Source organism: Indicator indicator, chromosome 2 (genome assembly GCF_027791375.1).
Source record: "Indicator indicator isolate 239-I01 chromosome 2, UM_Iind_1.1, whole genome shotgun sequence".
Classification (NCBI taxonomy): Eukaryota; Metazoa; Chordata; class Aves; order Piciformes; family Indicatoridae; genus Indicator; species Indicator indicator.
In genome coordinates, this window is record NC_072011.1 from 46,361,181 (window position 1) to 46,386,009 (window position 24,829).

Here is a 24,829-nt window from a genome sequence, read left to right on the forward strand (position 1 = left end):
CAGGTGGGCTTTTAACAAGAACTTAAATGAGATAGGTGGCTACATCTCAGGGAGAAAAGGAACAAAAGGAAAAAAACCTTGACTCCACATTGCTTCCTGTGGAGAGGTATTTGCCTCAAGAGACATGTTTACCTAATTGTTGCAATTTCTCCTTGGGATTCTTTAGAAGGAGCTACCAAGAGCAGGCACTAACCATGGGGAAAATGAAAGAAATATGATGGCTTTAAAAAGAAAATAAAAATTAAAAATATCTTTCTTCACAATTAACTAAAGTTTTGTGCCTATTTTTTATGCTATTGATTACACAGCTACACAAAAGTAGTAGTATATTTCTAATAAATATATCAGCATTAAGAAAGCTAAGAAAGTAATTTCAAATTCAAATTACCTGATCTTTAACAGCATACTTCACATTCAGCTCCTCTGTGACCAATATATACCAACCTATAAAGTCAGCACTCAACTGTTTTTTGAGGAAAGAGGACTAGATGGAAAAAGCAGGAAAAGGTTTAGCTGAATGTGATAAAAATAGGAAGCTAGTACTAAAATTTAGATCCTATTGAATTTAAAAACCCTATTATTTAACTTCATTCTGAGTAATCCTTAAAGGAAATTTCCATTTTCTGAATAAGTTAAACCTCATTCGCATGTCTCTCAGGAACAGAAAGGAGAATAATGAATAAAATGAGAACTCGACATCAGTACCAGCAAACTGAAGAAACAGGTTACAAATGTTAAAAGACAGATTCTTTTCTTCGTCTTTCTAGTGCAGGTATGAGACTGGAAGGTTAGATTCTTTCCATGATGTCTTCCAAATCTCTTACTGATGTAAAATGTTTCCAGTGGAACTGGGTTGGACTCATCGCAATCACAGAAAAAGTACTGCATGCCTCATGTTATCCAAAGTTTCTCAGACCAGAAATGCTTCAACCATTTCAGTTTCACCTTTGATATAGCAAATCCAATCCCAGACAAACACAGTCCTTCAATGCTGGTAATGTTGGCAGTAGCAGTACTGATAGAAGGAATCACTCTTAAAGTATTATGTAAATACAACCCTGAGAGATGATAGCTGTGACTGCAGCATCATCATGGTATTTGTAACTCAAAAAAAAAAAATAATTTGGTAATAACATAGTCTCATTTTGATATTTTATATGGTTAAAATATTTTTGGGCAAAGAAATGAAAAGATACAAGTTCTCAAATACAACTTTTATAGACATATATCCAGTAAATGGAAACTGCCTTCACTATTCTGACTGTACATTAAATTATAAATCAGAAGTTTTGTTCCCTAGAAAAAAAAAATATTAATACTGCAGAGAAACTGGTATAGAATGTATTGGATGGTGTTAGTTGCATCAGCTTTTCATAAGGTTATTTTCAAATTACTTCAAGATTCTTAAAAGGTTTTCTTCTCCAAAGGCAGCAGCAATTAAATGAAATACTTTCCATAGTTTGTTATGTGTAGCTAAACTGGCATAGAAGAAAGATGTTTGTATTTCCTACTCTGAATCTTCCACTGAGTCACCATTCTCAGTTTGTAAGATAACAGTGTGCCCGACAAGTCCAGTGAGTGACCTGCTGAGTTGGTTGGCTCAGGAAATGGGTGTTAAGTCTGAAAAGAATACAGAAACATACGCCCATGCTATTTGATAGCTCATATCCCAAGTCAGCCTTTCTGAAGTAACATAGTTAGAAGTCTGTGAATAATGAGGACTATGGTGCTGCAAAGCAACAGAAAGATGAAAAATTGGATCACGTCTTTGTATGTTAAACGGTTTGGCCATCCTAAGTGGAAAGTCTGTGAGGACATGCTCCTTGAGAGAAGACATCAAACTAGATCCTATTAAGTATGTCAAGTCTCCCTCCCCTTCCCCTACTCAAAAAATTAGGAAAAGTACTTGAAGAACAAGATATGATTACCTTACATAATTTAGTCAAAAACTCAAGCATATGGAAGGGAAATGCTTAATCTATCTACAAGAAGCTAAATAACTTTTAGCAGCATATATGTTCTTCTGAAACAAACGTAACAGAAAGCCTCCAAGAAAACAAGAAATGTCATTTCTGATACTGATTATATCTCACAAAGACTAAAGGAAGACCTTCCCTAAGCATGCATAATTCATGCTTTCTAATAACAAAGAACAACAATGAGATCCTTTTTAAAAACAAACAAACTATACTTAAAAAAATTTTAATCTTCAAGTCCTGAAAGTTTTTAGTAGAGTCTTCAGCTTTCACTTTGTTTTTGCTTTGCTGGTTTAAGACGGTTTAAGGCCAGACTGGATGTGGCTCTGAGCAACTTGATCTAGTGTGAGGTGTCCTTGCCCATGGCAGGAGGGTTGGAACTAGATGATCCTTGAGGTCCCTTCCAACCCTAACAATTCTATGATTCTATTCTAGGATCAATTCTGAAATCTACTACACCATCAGACACGGGAAGAAAAAATAATTCTGGTCAATTTGCCATTCCTAAATTTAAAAGTATAATTAAGAATGGATAACTCCTGCATTTGTGCATAGAGGTACTATATTTAGCAAAATGTCCCAAGCAAGGATTTTGAAAAAGGACCCTGAGTACAACTTAGTAACTAAAGCCAGCAAAAATAGTTTAACAGCATTTAATCCTTTTTAAAATGGCAAAAACCCCACCCCAAGCCCCAAAAGTTCTTTTGAGATTCTGAAACAGGGATAAATTGTATTTTAATAATTAGACCACACTGAGTGTATACTCTACTTTTTCAATGAAAAGTATGTTGTTAACTGAAAGAGAGACACAAATCTAAATCTCAAGTCCTCTTCTAGTCTTTATCAAGCTCTTTCTTTCAAGGAAAATTTCCACTTACTGATATTGGTCTTGTAGCACAATGAACAGATGTCCTCCTCCTGCCCAAAGTCGAGATGGCTTATGTACAAATTACTTATGAACAATTTGGATTTTAACCAAATAATCTTTTCCTCAAAAACACTATCACCAAATGGGTTCATTAGTGATTCCATTACATATATCAAGAGCTATAATATTATCTTGCCTGAAGAACTCAATTTGCACCAGTCTCGACATACTCACTCTAATTATATATTTCTATTCACTCCAAAAACTATTAACACATGAAAACTGCATACTCTGAAACAAACATCTGCCATCAAGGATGTTAGAAAAATCTGCTGTACTTACAGAATGCATAGAAATGCATAGAAAATAACCATAAACCCCCCTTAGAATTCTTTATAAATTTAAATCCTATTTTTCTTCAGAAACACTCTAAATAAAAACTTAATCTACAGACTGTTCTGACACCAAAGTAAATCAGACACTGAAACCCAAACTGCTATAGTTTTTAAAAAAACCACCCCACTATTTAAATTTTACTTACTGTGTTTGCAGATAATCAGACCTTTTTCTTTTTTTTCCTCTGTTCAGCAAGTATTCAGTGTGATTCTTACACTGACATTTACAAAACATCAGAATACCTGTGAACTCTTCTTCTGAATATAATGTTTATTGGACATTACAGGGTACACTGATTGTACACTTAAATGAAATGCACAGGACTATTTTCATAAAACTAAAAATTCACTCACTGAGGCAGAACTCCAAACCTAGTTTTAATATTCTGGCCTCTGCATTTGAAACTTTCTTCACATACAGAAGACAATCCCACAGTAGTCATCCAAGTTTTACAAGCCCCAAATAAAGACCTTGCACGGGATTAGCAGGGAGAACTGTACTGCTACATGGGCACTCTTTCAAAAAAGAAAACAGGATGGCCTCAATTCTCTGTTGTACCATAGTTACATACTGCACTATCATGTTAATAAGGCCAGGCTAGATTTTCAAGCACCCTGACCAAAGGCTGAGAGCAATTACATTCACATAGTTTCATTTTTCTGAATTATAAATGGGAGAAGAATTTCCTTACGCCTTTCTATATCTTTCTTGTCTTATAATACCGCTGCGCAAATGTAAACAATTACTTTGTTCTGAAAAGGGAACAGTACAGCTGCTTCAGTATTTTAGACAGAGGTGAACTGATACCCTAGGTCACTCCTATTTACTATGGAAAATTCACAAATTGCAATGGAAGATGTTTCCTTTACACAGCATCATTCACAGTGAAGCAGTCTTCCAAGATCACAAGATGAAGTGTTAAAATGCTGTATTATATTTTTTTTGAAAACTGAGACAAAGAAAGAAGAAAAGCACATGCTTAGGAATTAACTGGAAAGATCCAGGTTCCTGGTACTGATCTGGGAATTATAAACAGAGAAGTAGAAAGGGCACATTTCTCAGTGCTCCTTTACAACACTGTAATATAAACGAGATTTTCTATCAGTCCTGTCTTGGAAGAAAGAGTCCTGTTGGCGAAAGCTAGAGTTACCAAAGCTCCACAGACATATCCAGGTTGAGTATTTTGTACTAGATTCTCACATTACTTCATTATTTATTAATAGTTAAGTTTATAATATAATGTATTAGCAATATTAAGAAATATTCTGCAGAAATAAAGGATCTATACCACATTCAATAGCTGAAAGTTGAACAGATCAGGCAGTTTGTCAAAGCTGCTAGAGCAGATTAAAACGTGTTTTAAATTACTCCTGGTAAACACACATAATTCACTTTTTGGGAAGAATACGTTAAAGAAATGTGGAAGAAATAATGAAAGCAAACTAAAAGTCATAGCATGAAAAAAAGAGAAAGGACTAGGCAGTGTTTAAATCAGAGTATGCATCTCAGCTTGCAATACTTTCCTTAGTACAGTCCTTCTGAAAATCCAGAGAAATGATGAAAGGCCTTGCTCTTCCTTTTTGGACTTGCATCTTGCATTCTTTAAAGCTTTCTTTTAAAAACCCTAACTTGTAAGTAATACACAGATCCTCTATTCAGACATTTTCATGTCCAGAGACTGTCTTTCATTGTAGCAAAACAATTTTCCCCTACAGGTACAAAGTATCTATGAAAAGATTCTAGTAGAAAAAAGGCAAGAGTAAATTCTGAAGGATAGATGAAGGTACGTTATGGAAAATTAACTGCTATTTTAGAGGTAACTCCTAGAAGAACGATTTGCCAGAGTACTTCTGTTGTTTCAGCCAAATCATAATCTGCATGAACATGAGGCAGTGGTGTGAAGTATGGTGAAAGGAGAAGTAACATTACCAAGTCTTATAAATCATACTGTGTTCTGAGACCACCACAAGAAGTAATACGTGATTAAGTTTACAAATGCCTTTGCAGAGGTATTTTCAAGAATGTGTTATGGTTAGTGAAATCTTTAAAGAACACAGACAACATAAAACAACATCATTATAGTTTGGGACAATGAAATTCCAATTCATTCATTCTATTTCTGTGTTGCACAATCCACAGATTTACTTAACAACATGCTTTAAAGATCTGTCACAGAATGAAGGTCTACTAAGTTACGAGCACAGCTGCTGTTATAACAGTAAGAAAAAAGCTTCTGACTGTGCGAGTGTAACCTGCAAAACCTGCCAGACTTCTGACAGAAAGAACTATGATCAAGCAGTGGCAAGCAAGCACAGGAATGGGACTGTCTTTTTAAAATATCTGCTTATTATCTTTTAAAAGAAGTCTAAAGAGTCTGAAATTCAGCCTTTTACCTAAGGAAAAACAATTATACTTTTCAGTTAAATGACCAATTCTTTTAAATATCCTTTAGCATATGAAAAATATGTTAATATATTACAACATTTTTCAATGCTTATTTTAAATAGATATTTATTACATTTCCATTTGAGTGGAATAAATATGCAGCTCTATGCAAATTTAGAGCCTATACTAAGAAAGAAGTTTCCTGGATTGACTTCTGTTTACAGCTGTACTCTAAATGTTTTAACCTTTCAGGACTACACTAAAGACGACACCTAGTTTTGGAGACTCCAGCTGTTTAAACTACCATAGAACTACTACTTGAAAAACAGAAGTAGATTTTTAGGCTATGTGGAAGGCAGTAAATGTTTGGTTCATGACATTCGTCAACAACACTGATGGTTCCAAAGCTTTCACAGCCTCACAGATACATGGAATGGCTGGGAATGTGGCTAAACCCATCTTTAATCTATGTATTACCTCATCTATTCATCCCCTAACTGATTAATCAAAATAGACTATACCAAGATGTTTTTCCTCAGTGATACGAACAACAAACAGACCTGGCTATTGTTGGGGAGCACAAGTCCAAAGTGCGAACAGATCCATTCTGAGCACAACTGCAATAGAAGAGGTGTAGAGCAAAACACTAACAAATCATACAGAGTACAGGTTATGTATTTTATGATGCACAAAAAAACCCTATAATATGTATAACGTATTTTTCACGTCCCATCATGCTACACAACAAGGATTGAATTAATCTATGTTATGCCTCCTATTGTGAAATAGCTGGTCATATATTGACTTCCAAAAATGTACTTCTATTTCAAATCTTACACCAGTTTGTCTTTCACTCATGTATGAAAATACCACTATCCTTCTTAATTTGATAATTTTCTCCAGTTTTCTTCAAAAACACATTAGGCTTATGCAGTGGTAAAATTAAGCATGGCTAACCACAGGCCCTGCACATTTTGTTAGGAAAAAACAACATACGGAAATCAAAGCTTTTACGATATAAACGGAGAAGAGGTTCAGAAGTTTGGAACATAGTATTCATATGAGTTTCATTACTTTTCTATTTCAGTCTAATGCAATTTTCCTTAAACAAGTACAAACTCTTACAGTACAACACAAAGGCGCCTTTAAACCAAATCTTCTACCAGTGTCTTGCTCCCTGCGAAGCACTTGTTTTGGCAAACAGCTAGAAGCCTGACAAGAAAAGGTCATCCATCTTTGCCTGAAAAGCTTGAGCCAGCTTTATACAGTAAGAGCTTATTACAAACACACAATGCTTACCACATGTTCAATCAGCTAACTGGATGCAATCCAAAGAATGGCTATAAATCCACAGAGAGATGTTCGTTATGAAGGCATCTGCCACACAAAGTCAAAATTACCTAAGCACCCTATGGAGGCAGTCTTCATTGAGCTGAGCAGTTTAAAAAGATCATGCACTGAATTGTCACCAAGTGCTGATTTGCATTCGCAGTGATACCTTTAAAAAGAATGTTGGGTTTTAACATTTAGTCTGCAAAGTAATGCCTGTGCCATTACTGCTTGTGAAAGTTAACACTGAACTTCAAAGAACTTAGTATGGACTCAGACTATTATTTCACAACTTCTCCTCTCAGGCTTTCCAGTTACTGTCATTGAGGTACCAATGCACAAACATCTGCCTTCAGATGCTGTGCTATCAAGATGTGAAATTCAGAGGAGAAAATGAAGGCATAGTAGAAGGATCAAAATTTGCAGATCAATTTAAGCTTCTTTTATTTCTTTGATTTTACCCTTTTCCCTTGCTTGTGGCGTGACCAGCTGATCTTCAGAGGTCTCTTCCAACCCCTATCATTCTGTGATTCTGCAGTTCTGTGTGAACAGGGAAAAGTAATATCTCAAACCCCACCTACATAAAAAAATCAGAGCTTCAAAGGAAACAGATCCTCACTTGATACATTGCATAATGAGTTTTGAAAACAAAGATTCTGGTTAAATTTGAAGTTGGCTCACACATTTGCTGTTGTTCTGCTAATGCAAGGAAGTCGACAGAAGGAAAATCAAAAAGCTAGCATAGCTAACTTACCCAAAATATGAACAAAATGTGAGATTAGGTGCTTAGAAGAAACAGAGTCCTCCTTACTGAGACTGAACAGAGAAAAGCAACAAATGTGTGCCAGATTTCTCTGACTGTATATTTTGCTTTGCACTGAGGAGAAAATCCTTATGATATAGACACTTCAAACTACATCCCCAAGCACAGAATATTCCTGAATACTTTCAAGGCATGCTGCATTTATGAAAAAGCTTTATCTCATAAAACTACCTGAGTCACAGGACTGAAGAAAGACACCAGTCACTTAGCATTGTCAGTTCAGCACTGTTCTGATCAGATACTTTGAGACTACTTAAACTCCCATAAAAAGCCTCAGCCTCGACTCTAGAAATGGAATGTTCATTTGCCTTGCTGAATCTTGGTAAACAGCTTCCCAGGCATCAAGCAGCATCCTTACTTCACAGATACTTCACATTTTATTCCTGGAAGACTGCCTGCTCCAATGCCACAACAGATCCATTCATGTAACTCCACCTCTGGAGGAGCTGAAGAGGCTTACCGTTCCCCTTATCGAGGGCATCTCCCCAGACTCTACATGACTCTTCCTATGCCATTTCTAACAAATCAGCTTTCTCTCAGACATTAAAATACAGAGAAAGCTAATGATGTGTGTACATTGAATGGTCTAATTTGGGGTTGCAAATAAGAGACTCTTAAGAAGGTCTCTACAGTGAAGGACTATGTGATTTTCTTATCTGTTTACCATAAGCACATGGGTTGTCCATCCATTCTTATTAAAAACAAACAAACCAACCAACCCAATCTAGAAAAGTAGTAACCTTTGTAAACAAGATGGTTAAACCAGCACAGAAAAACTAACACAATAAAGAAGGTTCATTCCTGTGTAAAATCTTAAAATGCAATGAAAAGCTCATATTTAATTTGAAACTTTCCTTTGGAAAGAGATACTACTGCCAGAAGGGAAAGCAAGGGAGGGCTAGAGGTATATTCTGATGGTAGAGATATATCAGTGGGAATAAAGAACAATCTATGCCTTCTAAAAAAATTAGAAATATTTCTAGAAAGAGGTAAGCAGTTCTCTACTTGTTGGAGAAGTATTCAGCAAAGGTATATCTACCTAGTCATATACTGGAAATTCTGAACAAATACAAACACTTCTCCACAGGTTGTTTTGAACAAGATCAGCTGCCGATGAGTACCAGTAACAATTTCATGGTCTGTCTGATGAATCTTTCAACAGCACCAGGAATGTCTATAAATGACAATAATCAGAGATAATTTAAAAAACAAAACTAGCCAACCAAAAAACCCCAAAAACCAAAAACCACCAAAACACCACACACAAAAACCCCAACCAACCAACAACAACCAAACAAAAAACAGAAACAAAAAACCCCCCACCAAACCAAACCCACCAACCTATCAAAGTTGTATTTGCAAGAGAAGACGTTAGTGAAAGAAAACACCACTATTCACACTAACATTAAAATATTAGACACAACTAAGCAAAAAAACTAGCTTCTGGATGTGTGTCATTTAAAATTTTGAGATTTCTTGGCAGGCTGTTCTGCTGTTCTCTGTTCAGACAGTGCCTGGCCCAACTAGATCTCATTTTCTGAGCCCATATAAGAAGCATCATTAATACTTATTAATGATGATGATGACTACAAAATAGACTAAGGAACAAATGGATACATTAGGCTACTAACAGATCCCTGCCAAAGGTGCTACAACATGGAATAGAAATACAATTTTCCTTGTTCTATTGATTCTTCTGAAGTTGAATGCCTGAAACAAAACCTGTGTATGTTCCAATTAGCAAACTGTATCTATGCTACAGATTTATTAAATATGAGACACAAAAATAGCATTAAGAGGCATATGCTGCACTTTCTGATACCATTTTATTTTTTCCTGCAGAACTTCTGCCATAATGTGACAGTCAACAATAAATGTATTTGCAAAACTGAGAGCCTTCAAGCAAATGAGCTAAGAACTGAAAAACCTCTTCCAAACTCACACATTTTGATTTAAATATTAAATACTTAACTTTATGTATTCAGGTAAAATTCTAAGGACTTCTTTGTTGGATATTTCCACGCAAAAGACCAAATAATCAAACGAAACACAATATTCTGTATTCACATAATACTGCCACGATTTCAGCTAATGGGCTTTATTGTTAAGTATCACCTTAAATACTTTATCCTATGAAAGTGAAGTATCTTATGAGCAGATGCATCTGAAGGTGAAGGTATCAGTAGATGCAATTCTTTTAAAATTACATAACTTGTAGACATAACCAAGAACTTCCATCAGACAGCCTCCTCCAGTACCTACCACCTCCAGCCTCCTCCAGTACCTACCACCTCCAACACAAGCTGTGTTTATTGCAGTGCAACTGCATGCTCTGAAATGGGGAATCTCAATTATATAGAAAGGCAACTGCATAATGCAAATGGGACATTTAACAATGATAAATAATCATTACAATTAATTACACATAGTACATAGAGAGTTTTGAATAGTTCTTGAATTTTTATTATCTTACCTACAATAAATACAGTTAAGAAAAAAACCTAGCATTTCAAGGTCATTCTGAAGTCCTTCTACAGTTGATTCAATACTGATATATTGCAAATGGTAATTTAATTTCTAAGTTGGTAGAAAGGTAGCATAAGTAACTGTATGTATTTGTGTCACACATAAACCAATAATTCCAAAGAAAGAAGAAATCTACAATGACCAATGCAGCAGGGAGATCACAAGATTTTAAATTTAGCAGCATCTGTCTTTCAGTCTATATAAACCTGACTTTGATGAAAATGTCTTTAATCATTCCACAGGCAATTTACCTCCCTTACACACTTGATGGCCCTCTGCTATTCCAGTTTGGAAACTAAATCACTGTGTCATAATACAAGTTATATTCTAAACTTTCATCCTGCATTTGTATCTTGATGACCTACACCAGAGCTCTCAAGCATTTCTGAAATAATGCAAAAGAAGTCACTCACAAAACTATACAAGCACTGAAATGGATGAAAAAGCACTGCCAAAGCATGTCAATAAAACACTCAGTGAGTGCACTTCAGCCTAGAATGAATGCAGAAAAATCAGTATCACCTGAGACAAGAATCAGCACTGAAGAAAGTAATAAACCAGCACATCTTACAGTCTCCTGTTCATCGAAAGACTGATAAACAGACACACCCTTCTCCCTAGCCCTGGCAGGAACTGAAGAATCAAGACTCAAAACCCATTCAACCAGTAGATCCAGATTGCACCGTAACAGAGAATAAACTTGATAGATCTTTCCCAAGCTAATTGTCACAAACACCAGTCTACTATAAACTTTCTTTTTCTTAAAACTGCATATATAAAGTAGAGTCACCAGATGTTTGGTTAATAGCAGAATTAACTGATTACATGCTTTGCATGTCTGGCAAAATATTCTGGCAGGTTAACAACAACAACAACAATCACCCATATTTTGATCTGGTCTCTCAAAAGCAAGTTTTCAGAAACACTTCTTAAAAATTCCTATGTGGTTACATATGGCACAGTACATGGCTAAGTGAAGTTAGGCAAAAAATTCCAACTAATACTACCAGATGCATTGTCAGGCCCACAAAATTTGTGTTTCTTGGTTTGACCACAGGGATTTGTTTTTCAAGTATTCCTTAAGGTTCCTGAGTGGGCAGTTACTATCTACAAACACTTTAAAAATCCAGCGAAAATATTAAAATTATAAATAAATATTTTTTACATAGAACTTCACTGATTAACTGTTGCAGTTATTTTAGCCTGTGAACAATTACCTTAGTGCATATCTACATTTGGGAAGTTTCCACTGACACAGCTGTTTCCATTCACAAGAAACACAAATATGTATTTACTCTGAATGCACAGTTGTTTAAAATAAAGTAAAACTGCAGAAGGTAAATAACCCTGCAGATCAGTTTTGGCATAGAGAGTGTAAAGACCTGAATCACAGGTGTTACAGAAAGAATAGCTAAAGAGTTTTAAATGGATAATTCTAAAAATGTATTTAAAGAGCTGTTTTCTCTCCCTCTTCCTACGTCTACATCAGAAAAGCATGCTTAAGTATTTGGCAGAACTGTTTTTTAAAACACAATGGGAATGTTCACATTTTAGCAGAAAAAAGGTTAAATCCTAACTTACAAGAACATCACCTTCTGTATGATAAACAATTCATTTAGTAGTTTCTTTTCGGTACGTGGGCCAGATGATAGTTGCTACTAGAGAATTTAACAAAAAAAAAAAAAAAGCTAAAGTAGTTACTCATTCCCCCTCTCAGTCCAGAACAAACATTAAGAAGCTAAGAGCAGGCTCCAAAAATGGATTAGTGGGAAAAAAGGTGATGATAAAAATGTTCCTGTAGGGTTTCTTGTTGCTCTTGTAAAGGCTCATTATGTAATTTGCTTTCCACATCTCATACTTCAGTATTTGTGTTTTCCAAACATTTTCTGTTTCAAAAATGAGAACGGGAGCAAGAACAAATCCAAATTCCCTGAGATTTGAACAATCCACTGGGAGAACTGGCAGTGCCACAACATATTCAGTGGAGAGTAGCCTAAAGTCTTGGTCTTCCCAGGCTGCCCCCTACCTACTGTTGAACAAGTAGAGCTTCTCCTTCAGGCAGCTTCTGAAATAAATTTCACAACACCTATCGTGGCAGAGAAGATGGCACAGCTCTATAACCTCACATGGACTTGCAGTTTGTCTTTAGAATGGGGAAAAAAATAAATCCAACTTAACCCCTTTTTCTACAGTTCCACATAAAAATACCTGCCAGGTGCTGATATTACTAAGGATGGTTCTCAACAAGCCTGTCTTGATGTAACAGGGAGAGGCAGAATTACTCTGCTATCCTCTGTAATCTGTCATAATCCCATCTGTTCTGTACACCTGAGCCACACAAGTGCTGAAAGTCCATGAATTATTCGATTTAGAGGAGAGGGAAGGAAGAAGATAAATTGTGTACTCTTGTTGAGGAAGTCAGTGTATAACAATGAACTCTGTTCATTGTTTTGCCATGCAAGTGCAAATGGTGCAGAGGGATAAGCAATCTGGCAGCTGGGACTGAGGGACAATGGAATTTTAAAAGGTATGTAGTAACAACATCTTATGTCAATATAGTGTAATACCTTACTAAATCTACAGAGAAGATACTACTAGTGAGAAAGTTTCTTCTTCATCCATCATTTAGCATTTTATATGTAAAACTTTCAGATTGCATAGCAATTTAGACTCATAATGTCTCACAAAGTTAGGACTTTTGCTTCTTGGAGGCAAATTAATAGAGGACAAAGTTTTCTGTCTATATTAATGGAACTAACTATTCCTAAGTGAACTACACCAAAACAGAATTTGGACATCTATCTTAAAAAAATCTTTCAGAATTGCCAGGTAAGTTGATACATTATTGATCGGTCATAATTACAAACCTGTATATATCACACAGAAGAAACAAGTCCAGTTTTCAAGTACACAGAATTACTGGATAATACTGCTTGGAGAACATACTTCCAAATGGCTGAGATTTTTTTTTTATTGCCTATATTTTTAAAAATAATGGTAACTGAGAAATACACAATATTATTGCTTCCTCCAGATAATATTGTAAGCATAACAATATTTATTTTCATAAATTGTCAAATTTTTCTCCTCCAGCATTTGAACTGAAATAGTGATACCCATTTGCATGACATTAAAAGCATGCTATGTACTCTGTCAATACACATAATAAAGACTGGGATTCAAAAACAAGATCCTGGTTAAGAAATTAGGTCAAGAGTAGCAAACACCTCAACCAACCCAAGCAATTCAAAAGTCATGCATTTAGTTCAACCTTCATCTTATTTTGCTTTTACAGTCAACAAATATAGATCAATTACAGTGATCTGAATGATACTACAGTGAACTGAAATGAATAAATAGATCTCAGATGTATTATAGTCACACACATGTTTATATTTGTGTATATAGAGAGATCAAATGAAATAGGCTTCATTGAAACATGTAGAGTAAGTTACTTTCCATGTGGACTGTTTCTGTTCACTACAGACAGATGCATACAGCTGTTATATTAAACTAGGTGCTTTACTAAGGCAGCAGAAATGACAGGACACTCATCCAAAATTAGCTACACCTCAGCCTTAATAAAGCAGTCTAAAAATAGGATTTCATAACCTCATAATAAAACACCATAAAACCAGTTTATGAACAGTTGTACAAAGCTGATCCAATTTCCTTTGTGAGGAGAATCATAGCCTTCCTAGAGAATTTTGCAATACTTCTAGACAACACTTTTCCATGATTATTTAGGTGTATGAGAAAGCTCTAAAACTGTATGAGTTCTATTGTGTTTTGCAAGCACACCAACTCGTTACGGATTCTACCAAGTTCAGTCTAACTAGAGCCTCTTAGCCTTCCCAAGGGCTTCCTCTAAGACAGCATTTCATGAGCTGTGTTCTGTCAGTAGCTTGTTTCCATTCAAACGATCCCTTCCATCACTACTATAGAGACACAAATTCTAGTTCTGCAAATTTCTTTCCAACGACCTTTCAAGTGTCACAGAGTAATGCACCACATAATATAGAAGACATTAACACAGCTGGGTTTTTTTTCCCCATATAAAAGGGTATAGCGTTTTAAACAACTTGTGAAGAACAACATCACACCATTCCTCCAGCCCTTTGACAGTCCAACACACCTGAATCATACTGTGATGGAAGAGTAACACTATGTTCATCTGGGTATCAATTAAATGGAGGTTAGAAAAACCTCTATTTGGTTGGAGGTTGGAAGAACCTGGCCTATGACAGGACACCATCACTGCCTTTAACCACATTTTTGTTCCATTCCTGGTGTGTCACCTAGTAAGATATGTGAAAACCACTCTTTAACTGGTATTTTCTCCAATATGCAGGAAGAAAACAAGGAGAGCATATATTATGTAGGTACAAAATGTGGCTATAAGATGAAGTTTAAATAACAGTCTGCTTTGGTTTTAAATTCAGCATTTATGGCAATATGTGTTTTTGCAAGCTACTGTTAGGAAATGGTGAGAGAACAGCAATTCCTTATGAAAATCAGAAATATAAACCCATTTTTCTGTTGTTTCTCAACTATTCCAGGCAAAATAATTTAATTTCATAGTTCTTTCTGTTTCAGCTCCAGTTAGGGCTTCTGTGAATCTTCTTTACATACTGTGAACTGATAACTTCGTTTAGCTGAGCTCTGTGAGCTGCTGGGGAAAGCTATCAGTGGACATAATTTAAAATAATCAAATCCAAACCAGCCATCTATACCATTTCAGCAGGTCAGGCTGTCATCAAGAGTATAACTATGACACACCAATTTGCTTCGTTGTCTCATTCCCACCATACACCACCTGATTCTGTTCCCACTTAATAGCATTAAAAAAAAAAATTAAAAATCTTAACTTAATATTTCTCTTCTGTCTTTCTTTGCGTTTTTTGGCATTTTTTTCCAAGATGTGACTGCTGTGTCATAAAGATGAAAATGTGTCTCATCATTACAACATTTTGGTCATTACATTACTTGAAAACTAAAAAAAAAAAAAATAGTGGAAAAATACCAAACAAGAGAATAAAACCCAAATAAACTATTTCCCCTCACCTTTGACATCTTATTATGTCTACCTACATAACAATTAGCCTTGCTCCAAAAATAAGAATCTGGAAGTTTCTGATGGAAATTATTACAACTATTGTCATTTCATTACCATATTTTTAGCTGGTATTGTTACCATCAGTGAGTAAGATGAACTGCAACTGCTCATTGACTCACAGGCAGATACATCAAAATATGTTCACTTTAATTCAAGCTGACACAGATTTAAGAGGAAATTGACACACCTCCTCTAACACTTCAATCGCAGAGGCCCTTGGAAGATTCCATTCATGAAAGAGTAAGATAAAATACTGAAAGTCCCTACCTTCACCTGATGATCCTGAAAGGTCTATGATGACGTACACTCTCCCTTCTGGCTCCAGGTCAATCTGCAACCAAGAAGAGAATTAGAAGAAAACTTCAAATGGCTCCCAAAGCAAGTGACTTCACATGCATGAAACAAGTTTCTGAAATTCATGAAGCCAGGTGCACACAAGACACATGGGGAAGTCTAAAATTCACTACCAACAGAGTCTCCTTTTGCAAAGAGGTGTTGAAGACCCTGCACGTTCCTCAAAGTAAAAAAGTGTCTAGCTTTAACAAACTTGGTAACCTTGAATTCAGTGAAATTTACAATTCTGGTTGAAGAACCATTCTGCCATACGTTTGGAACACTATTTCCAAGGAAACAAGAAAGAAAGTAAAAAACTGGTAGTATTGAATAACTTTTAAAATGTAATTTATACAGAGCCCAGCTATGCAAATGTGAAAAAACACACTCACCCATTCATATCCCAGTGAAACTGATCAGCTCTGGTCACAGAATGGGGGAAATGAACACATATACAGCTTGTACTGTAGGTCAACACATGTTTATAATACTCCCATTGTATCCCTATTGAAGCAAAGAAATTGCTTTGCCAAAGTCAAATGACACCACTCTGCCTTGTAAGTCACCAGCAACATAAGGGTATGTGTGGTGGGTTGAAAACTACCACAGTATGGCACCGGGACAGAATAAGATGATAACGATGAGATCACTAATCCGTACTTATAATTTCGAAGACCCATCTGTTGGTCTTTGAAAATTAGCAAGTAAATGAGGAAAGGAAGGAGATATCAAAACATCCAGGCTATGTCACACTTTGCCTACCTATGTTCAGCAAGCAGCTTCATGACACCACTTTTTTTGACTCCAAGTTTCTCTCATCAGCTGAGAGGGCCTTTAAAAGAGGGGCATCTCTGCTGTTTCCCTCTTTGGGCCACAGCTGCTGAATGCATCAGGGTGATACAAAGTCCTCCCTCTATTTACCAGCTTCTCACAAAAAAAAAAACCTTTCTGTGCCATTTAAGAGCAAGTTGGTAGAGGAGTTCACAGGTCTGGCTGATGTCATCAACTCAACAGATCAAGAAAATGATCTCATCAGCTGTATTGTAAATAGACAAGGCAGGAAATAGGTGCTAGCAATGCCAGGAGTTACTCAGAAGAGAGGAAAATGAATGTGTGGTTGAGTGTTTTTCCATAAATAAAGCACTGAGTATTAAATGAAGACATTTAAAAAAATTTCTGAACTGGCAGCCTGAGTTTTGTGGGTGAGTTTTGTGTGGTTTTTTGTTTCATTGGTGGTTGTTGTTGGGTTTTTTTCTAAATAAAGCTACCAATCTTGAAATACTGCTCCTCTCCCTTTGCAGATTTTAAACATGAAAAATATTTGTAGATCAGAGGCACAGGTGCGTGAGTAGACTTTGATGTCTGTGCTGAGGGAGGCTTTTGAAAACTGCTGTAGCACTCAACAGATGGCTGTATTAAAGACAGGCATGTCTAAAACTCTGTTTATATCAGCACTATATACTGTTCGGTTAAGCTTTCAGTAAAATACTTTGTGCAGTTCAAATCCCAGAGTGCACATACACATGAAAAACCCAATACTACCTCTGCAGAAGAATCAGATGTCTAGAAGAGATAGTGACCATCATCACATCTGCCCATTTAAGTACAAACACCACTGGAGACAACTTGGGAAAAAAACTGAAACCAGGTTTCCATTACCCAATCAAGTGGACTGTTTTCAGCATACATTTATTAGAAATGCTGTTTACTAATTTCAAATCAGAATTTTTTGCCAATGCTCTAAGGAGAATGAACTACTTATAAAAGGGAGTCACTTTTGCAAAGAAAGTATGTTTCAGTCTTAAAATATTCTAATACCAATAAGAATTAAATGGACATATTTTTAGATTTATAAAATACCCATGTTTAATTTCATTGAGTACCTATGCTGACAGTCTCACCAGTCACATGAATTGGTACTTTTTGCCAGAAAAAGAACACCTCCAGAAAAGCAGAATTCCTTGAACTGAGAGGAATCCTTCTTTTGATCTCTGGTCTTTTATGTGTCAAAGCAAGTATGGAACAAAAAGGACAGATTTGATTCTAATTTTCCAAAAAAAAAATTCTAATTTAATGCCCAGAAAAATAATGATATAAATATAGTCAATTACTAGAATACAAACTGCATGTCTCTTCTTTCAGTCTGTACATTAAACTGCATTTAGAAGAAGGTGGAGCCTATGCTATGTCATTCTATAAATACGTAACAAAAGATGCATATAGCACAATCTAAAGTTTTCATTAATTTTTCACTATTCACTAAAAGCCCTGAAACTTATTACATGTGAAATGCCCTTAGATATATGCAACCAGAAACTGAATGACTGGCCAAATCCATCTGAATATAACAGACATGCTTGAATGCAATGGAAACAGCCTGACCACAGCAGTTCTGATTCTGACCCTTCCCTTTGTCTAAAAATAACTTCCCTCTGAATGCAGCCAAGCATTTATACATGCAGAGAGACACTACTGAGGAGTTATCTAAAAAGACACAACTGTTCAAAAGGACAACAGGGAACAACATAGGGTGCAAACTAGAGATGGGAGAAAGGAGTTGATGTAAGAGAAGCTTTTAACAAGACACATTGCAAAACACGCTTTGCACAGACACACAGACACAGCACATTTTCTACATGCAACAAAAGATGTAACAACTGTAATTGAGCACAATGTTTGATCGCCAAAGTATTTTATCCTGTTACTAGCCCATCCCATTTTGCTGACTTTTGTTAAAATGCAGATTTTTTAGTAAGTGCAAGATTAATTGTAAAGGTACTTCAAACAACTTCTATATTGCTAAAATAATCTTTATGTGGCAGCGTATTGAGATGAGTGCAATGGTTGCTGAAAAACAGCACAAATCTTGAAAAACTCCCGGCATGAATAAAGTATATTAGGAGCCCATTTCGGGGAACAAAAGGCAACCATCCATAAAATCAGACGTACTTTCAGAGGAATAAACCTGTGTTGAAACCATGGCCAAGTTTCAGCATATTGAAGGCATTTAAATAGCTTCACAGTCATTAAGGGATTTTATTTTCAACACCCTTCTGAGACAGTTTCCCATCTGTAGAACGAGATATTCCCAAAGGCACAAGCTAGAGTAAATGACTTGCCAGAAAATCATACAAGAAGTTTACAGCTAATCATGAACCAAACCTGTCTCTGAAGACTCAGAATGTCCACTCTGAAGACTCTGCTAGTCCTCAGTGAAGCTACACTTTGTCAAGCAATACCCATCCTGTCTTTCTGCAGTATCGGAGATATCCAACAACACACAATTTCCTTTCTTTTCCATTCAGATAATACTCATCAGGAAAAACACTATCAAGCAAAAAAAAGGCTTAAGTATTTCTCTGCAGCATTCCCAAAGCATCACAATTTTTGAACAACTGCGGAGCAACGTAAAATTTAATCAAACGATGCAGAGGTTTGTGAAAATAGTTCAGCTTTTTATTAAGGTTTTCTTTTTTGCAAGCTTTTAATTCCTAAGATGGTCTTAAAAACTGAGTCCTGAGATCATCTAGAAGCTTCCCATTTTCCTCCTCTCAGGTGCAATTCCCACTCGTCTTAATTGTAAATAAAGTCTTCCAGAGAGTGCTAGCAAGATAAGTTTATCTCATTCCATCGGCCTGCTGAATATCTTATATTTTGAGCACAAGCTTGTTTCTCTTCTGGGCTGGCTCTGTTTGGCTTCTGGCTTCTCTGTCCTTGCATGCTTCCTGACTAATCTTCTGTTTGGGCTATGAGGTATTGCGGGTAGAGAGATAACTGGGGTCAGCTGTAACACACAGCCCTCTGGGCCCTTTTCTGTTCAGAGCCGGGTAAGAGAGCTGAGTTTTGTACAAAGGGGGTATCGTGTTGTTAAATTGTAAATTCATGTTTACTGCCTTTTATACTGTTACATTTAGTCTGCTTTTGTAAATGCAATTTCATTTTACTTCCAAAATTCTGAGTGTGGTAAATTTGCTCCTTGGGATAAATTTCCAAATTCTTTGGGCGGTCTAATCCAACCCACCACAAAAACTCAGACAGAATTTTCTTAGACTAAGATTTTTCTATGGAAACCACACATTCTCTCTCATCTTATACAGATGAGGGAGATTAGAATATGTAATACTTCATATTTGAGTCTGAAGAAGATTTTACATTCTTGACCACTGTACAGCCTGAATCATTGCATCAACACTTTGGAGAGGTTTTTCAGCACAGAGATTTTGCATGCCCTACAGAGCAAACAGAGACCTGCTGTAAACAAGTTATAAGCTGTTATCTTTAGTGGCTCATTTCCCCATTACTGTGCATTTTTATTTGACCATAACAGAACTCACCAGCCACCTATGTTTCAAGACAAAAACATTACCAAAGATTAGATGTACTGTACTCATTTAAATACCATCTTGTTTCTTGAGAGACCTTTAAGGATAGTCACTGACATAAATCTCAGATATAAAGTAAAAAATAATGACTAGACACATGGATTTTCCATAACAGAACTTCCTAATAGCATAGAAGTTGAGTAATTTTTAATCTTGATGTTTCTTAGCTAGACAGTATATGAAATACAACAAAAAAACCTTCAGCCACAAAGCTATTTATGATTTTGGCAACATTATAAAGCTAAATGGACTATATAAGCAACAGAAACAGAACTAATTAAATCAAAATACCTGCTTTGCACCTCTTGTTGTGATGTTCTAGGATTATCTGATATTTGGATAGCTTAAAGTATAAACCTCCAAGCACATGATCTGTCACTGCAGATGGTTATTTGAGTCATGTAGGACTTGAGAAGTCAGTATGTATTAAGTATTAACCTTTACTGAGCACAACATAACAGAAGGTTTCTCTATGAACACACAAACTCTCTGAAAGGAGGAGGGAAGGGACTGTGTTTGAAGAGGTGATACCTGCAAAGGCTGAGGTTGTTTCATCTTCTGTTTTGAGGGGCATTTACTTCTCCAACACTGACAAAATATTTCCATTAAAATTATGAAGAAAATCAGAACAGGTGCAATCTAACAGAAAATTACCAGAGACAGTTTCTGCTGTTTCATTGTTCTTTAACCACAAGATAAGAGTTATCTAATTTTAACTTACTTAATAGAAAATAAAACATTAATAGTGACACTTTTCAATAGTCAAAATGACTGCAGATCAAATAATGAAAAAAATTCCCAGAACACTATTATTACTAGAACAGAAGCAAACTCTTGATCACAACAACAGCTAGAGGTAAGACTAAAGTTAAAAACTTCTCACAGCATTTGTGTCTGAGTCCCTAGCAAGCTCATCTAAAACGGACAGGTTTGCAATAGGCTCTGTAAGTCCAGCAAAATCAAAGAATCGTAGTATAGTTCACGTTGGAAAGGACCTGAGAAAATTTTATTTAATAGTATTACCTGGAAATGAATAGATTCCACATGTCACATCATTAATTACATGAGGTAAACGTGACTTTTAAAAAAAGTGCCCAGAAAACATGTTGAGATACTTCCCTGTAATGTCTGTTTACTTCTGTGATTTTTTTTTTTTTTTGCCACAACCTCTTCTGCTCTTCTGGACAAAGAAAACAGGTCCCTGTCAGAGCCAGTGAACTGCCACAAAGTTCACAAATCTGCCTTTCATTATGAATGTTACATATTTGATTATTATAATTACAGACAAACATAACACAGCTTGCTGCATTGTAATTGACCACAATGATAGATATAAAAGTTAAGAGATTTTGGCCGCAGGGGATTCTATCATTTATTTACTCATACTCAAAAGTCAACAAAAAGACATCAAACATTTTGCATGACCTACAGAAAAGATCAAACACTTTCCAGTGCCAGACACATGCACAGACATAATACAGAACAGAAGCAGCCAGGGATAAACAAGATTCAGCTGAAATAACCACAGTATTCCACAATCAATTCCAAACTAAGAATCCTTCCATTGCTTAATATAGCATACACCAATATTCAGCCTCAGTGTCCTGACTCACACATGACTTTGATCTTTCATGATCTACTGTACCATTTTTTAATGTATAGTAACACACAAATGCATTTGTGTTTGTGCACAAGCATGCACATCTGCACACTCATAAGTTATGTAATCATCTTGTGTGTTACAAGGAAGAACAATTTTTATGGACCACTGTTCTTGGACTAGGGTGTTCATGTTTAATTTTCTGTCAGAATCCAGAAAGCGAATTTGGACAGATGACTACATTTACATGCAACAAGACAGCAGAGTGGGACAAATGGCTGCAAATGCATGAAGCAACATCACCACAGAAGGATTACTGCACAAACCCAAGTTTCTGACTCCTTGATCTGAAAAGAGCGTGGTAGTTTCAGGCTATGCCTAGAAAATTTTCCACAGATCTTGAACAGAAAGTGGTAGAATGTAAATAAATTACCATTGTGTGTAAAAAGGAAAATAATGATAAATTCTAAACAATCCCATTGGACAGATAATAGACCTAAAACTTACATCTGTAAACTTTAGCTCTCTCTTTTTGGCTTCCCTGCTCTGGGAGACAGTAATTTGTGCCTTCTGCTTGGCTTTGCTGACCTTGGCTGTGTTCTTTGTTTTGGCTAAGTACTAACAAACAATTCTCTCCTCTTTCTCTTGTCCCTTTGTGTCGAGGGGATTGAGGGAAGGGGCCAGGGAGGGGAAGCTATTAGCTCGCCCGGTTTTTGGCCAGGAGGGGTTCTTGTGCTATTTACACATTGTACAAACCTGTAAATATTGTAAATACTGTATATTTTGTACATATTCGTTGCATTTCATTTTAGATTGTAGTTTTGCTTGTAAATGCAGCTTCATCTGCTTCAAACCAGCTGGTCTGGCAATTTTATGTTGGGGGGAACTTTCAACCCATCATAAAGAGAGATAGATTTTCTTCATTTTCTTGAAATCTTCAGGTGGTGAGAGCATGTACAGCACAAGGTATCAACTATTATCAAGGTGTTTAACAGTTATATGCCCAAACTGGCTAGGGTTTCTAAATAACTGCAGTCAGAACTTATGACAGGGGAAAATAAATCAATGAGAGTGAAAATTCTTCATGAGCAGAAAAAGAAGTCAATAATCCTAAAACACAAGGCTGTCTAGACTAATCATTCAGGGCATTCTGCAAGTGTTTAGGCCATTGGAGACTTGTACCAGTAGGAGTGTTTCAGGCACCTGCCTGTGCTGTTTTATTGGTTTACTTAACCCAGCACAGTTATTCTGATGATGTAAACGTCTTCTACTAGTAAGTCTTATGAAGGCAGGGAAATAACTCCATGTTACACAGTATGTTTTCCCTGTACTATAATGGTATTCACCCTAGAAATGGAGATTACATTATTTTAGTAATACTAATGAGGAAGACATACAAAGAACCTACACAAGCCCAAAGATAATATGAAGTACAATGTATAAGACCTTGGTTTGGCTGAAAACATTCAACTAGATCTTTTGAATAAAAGGACAGTAAAACTACCTACAAAACAACACTCCACATAAAGCCATTCACTTAAAATACCTGCTAAATATATTTCAAGAAGGAAAAGAAACTTTTCAGAGCACAATTCTTCCCCAAGCAGGTGGTTATTTGATTTAAGAATAAAGGAACCGCCTGATGTGGTAAGATGTGACCTGTAATTTCACCACAAGGCTTCTCAAAATCTATTTAATGCATTAGCGCAGTGGCTCTCTTCATAGGGAAATCATTACTTGTCACAAAATACTTAAAACACATTCATCATCTTGCCTTATGTACATTTTTTTAAGGTCATGCTACAGAATTAAAACTAGAGTTACCTGAACAGAGAATCAGGACTGCAAGCACAAGTTAGCTGATAACTACATGTTAAAAACTAATAAATGCCAAATTACCTTATTAGAGTACAACTTCAAATAAGCACTTGCTCATTTACCCAAGCAAAACTCCCAGCTGACACATTTGTTCAGTCTCAGAAATCACCAAAACTGATGATTTAATCACAGAGATCAATTTGGAGTTTCTCTTAAATTCCAAGAATACTTCCCCAGAGTAGGCACCTTTGCAACACTTTGGACAATCACCATGAAATGGTGAAAAAAGCTCTCAACTGCCTCAGAAAGATCTTCCCAGATTAACTATTAGAAAATAAATAGTGCATTCATGAAACCTTTTCACAAACTGGGCAGACAGAATTGATCTCAAGACTCTTCCTGCAAGAAGCTCACATTTTCAGTCTTTTAAATGCTGATGTGCAACACCATTCACTAACTTGAGGGAGGTCCTTCTAGACTTAGAATCATCAATTAGCCAGTCAGAAGAAAGCAGCAGGGAACAGAATCCTCTTTGATTCAATGCTAGATCAGGTTCAGCTGTAAGTAAAGCTGTGCTGGCTTTGTTCCAGTTAGTCACAAAACTCACATCTATGTTTTGTTGCAATTAAGAACAACAAATGAAAAAAAAATTAGCAACTATTGTTTATGAGTTTGAGTTCAGTTCAGCTCCTGGGAAACATGGAGAAAAGCCTTTCTTATTTGAAAGGCAGGCACGTTAAATGTTCTCTCCATTTGTATTCAGGATAGAAATTAATTCTCCATTAGGAAGGAAACAGCTTGATTCAATATGCTACAAAGGGACAAATTGTATATTGATGACACTTGCTGGAACTTTTAAGTAGCGTGCTGATGTTTGACACCAGCATCAGCTGCAAGCCAGAGTTCAGCAGCGGAAGAAAAACTCTGATTGGTAAATTCTTATTCTCTCATTTTGTCAATTTGATTTAAATATGAATGAGACTCCCTTTCTCAGTATCTCCCAAGTAAGGTGCCTGAAATTACAGAATATGCACTTTATATAGCCCTGGAGTTGTGCCCAGAAACATCTTTGATCTCAGGAACTGGCTATTAATTATTAAGCTCTTTCCCCCAAAATTTCCAGAAAATGAACAACATCTTGTTTTAGGAAATATCCCCAGATGCTATGAAGACTTGCCTGAAAATTCTCCAGAATTCAGGATTCTCTTTTCTGTGCAAAACTTGCCTTGATACATGACAAAATCTCTGTTTAACTTTGCAGTTTACCTTACTGTAAG

General features: G+C 36.1%; 1 protein-coding gene across 1 annotated transcript in view; it reads right to left on the reverse strand.

The window, feature by feature from the left end:
* Positions 1-24,829, reverse strand: part of PRKCE (protein kinase C epsilon) — a 291,359-nt gene that overhangs the window by 181,045 nt on the left and 85,485 nt on the right. The window contains exon 2 of the mRNA XM_054399123.1: positions 15,687-15,750. Within this exon, the coding sequence (XP_054255098.1) occupies positions 15,687-15,750 (64 nt within the window). The remainder of the gene's footprint in view (positions 1-15,686; positions 15,751-24,829) is intronic.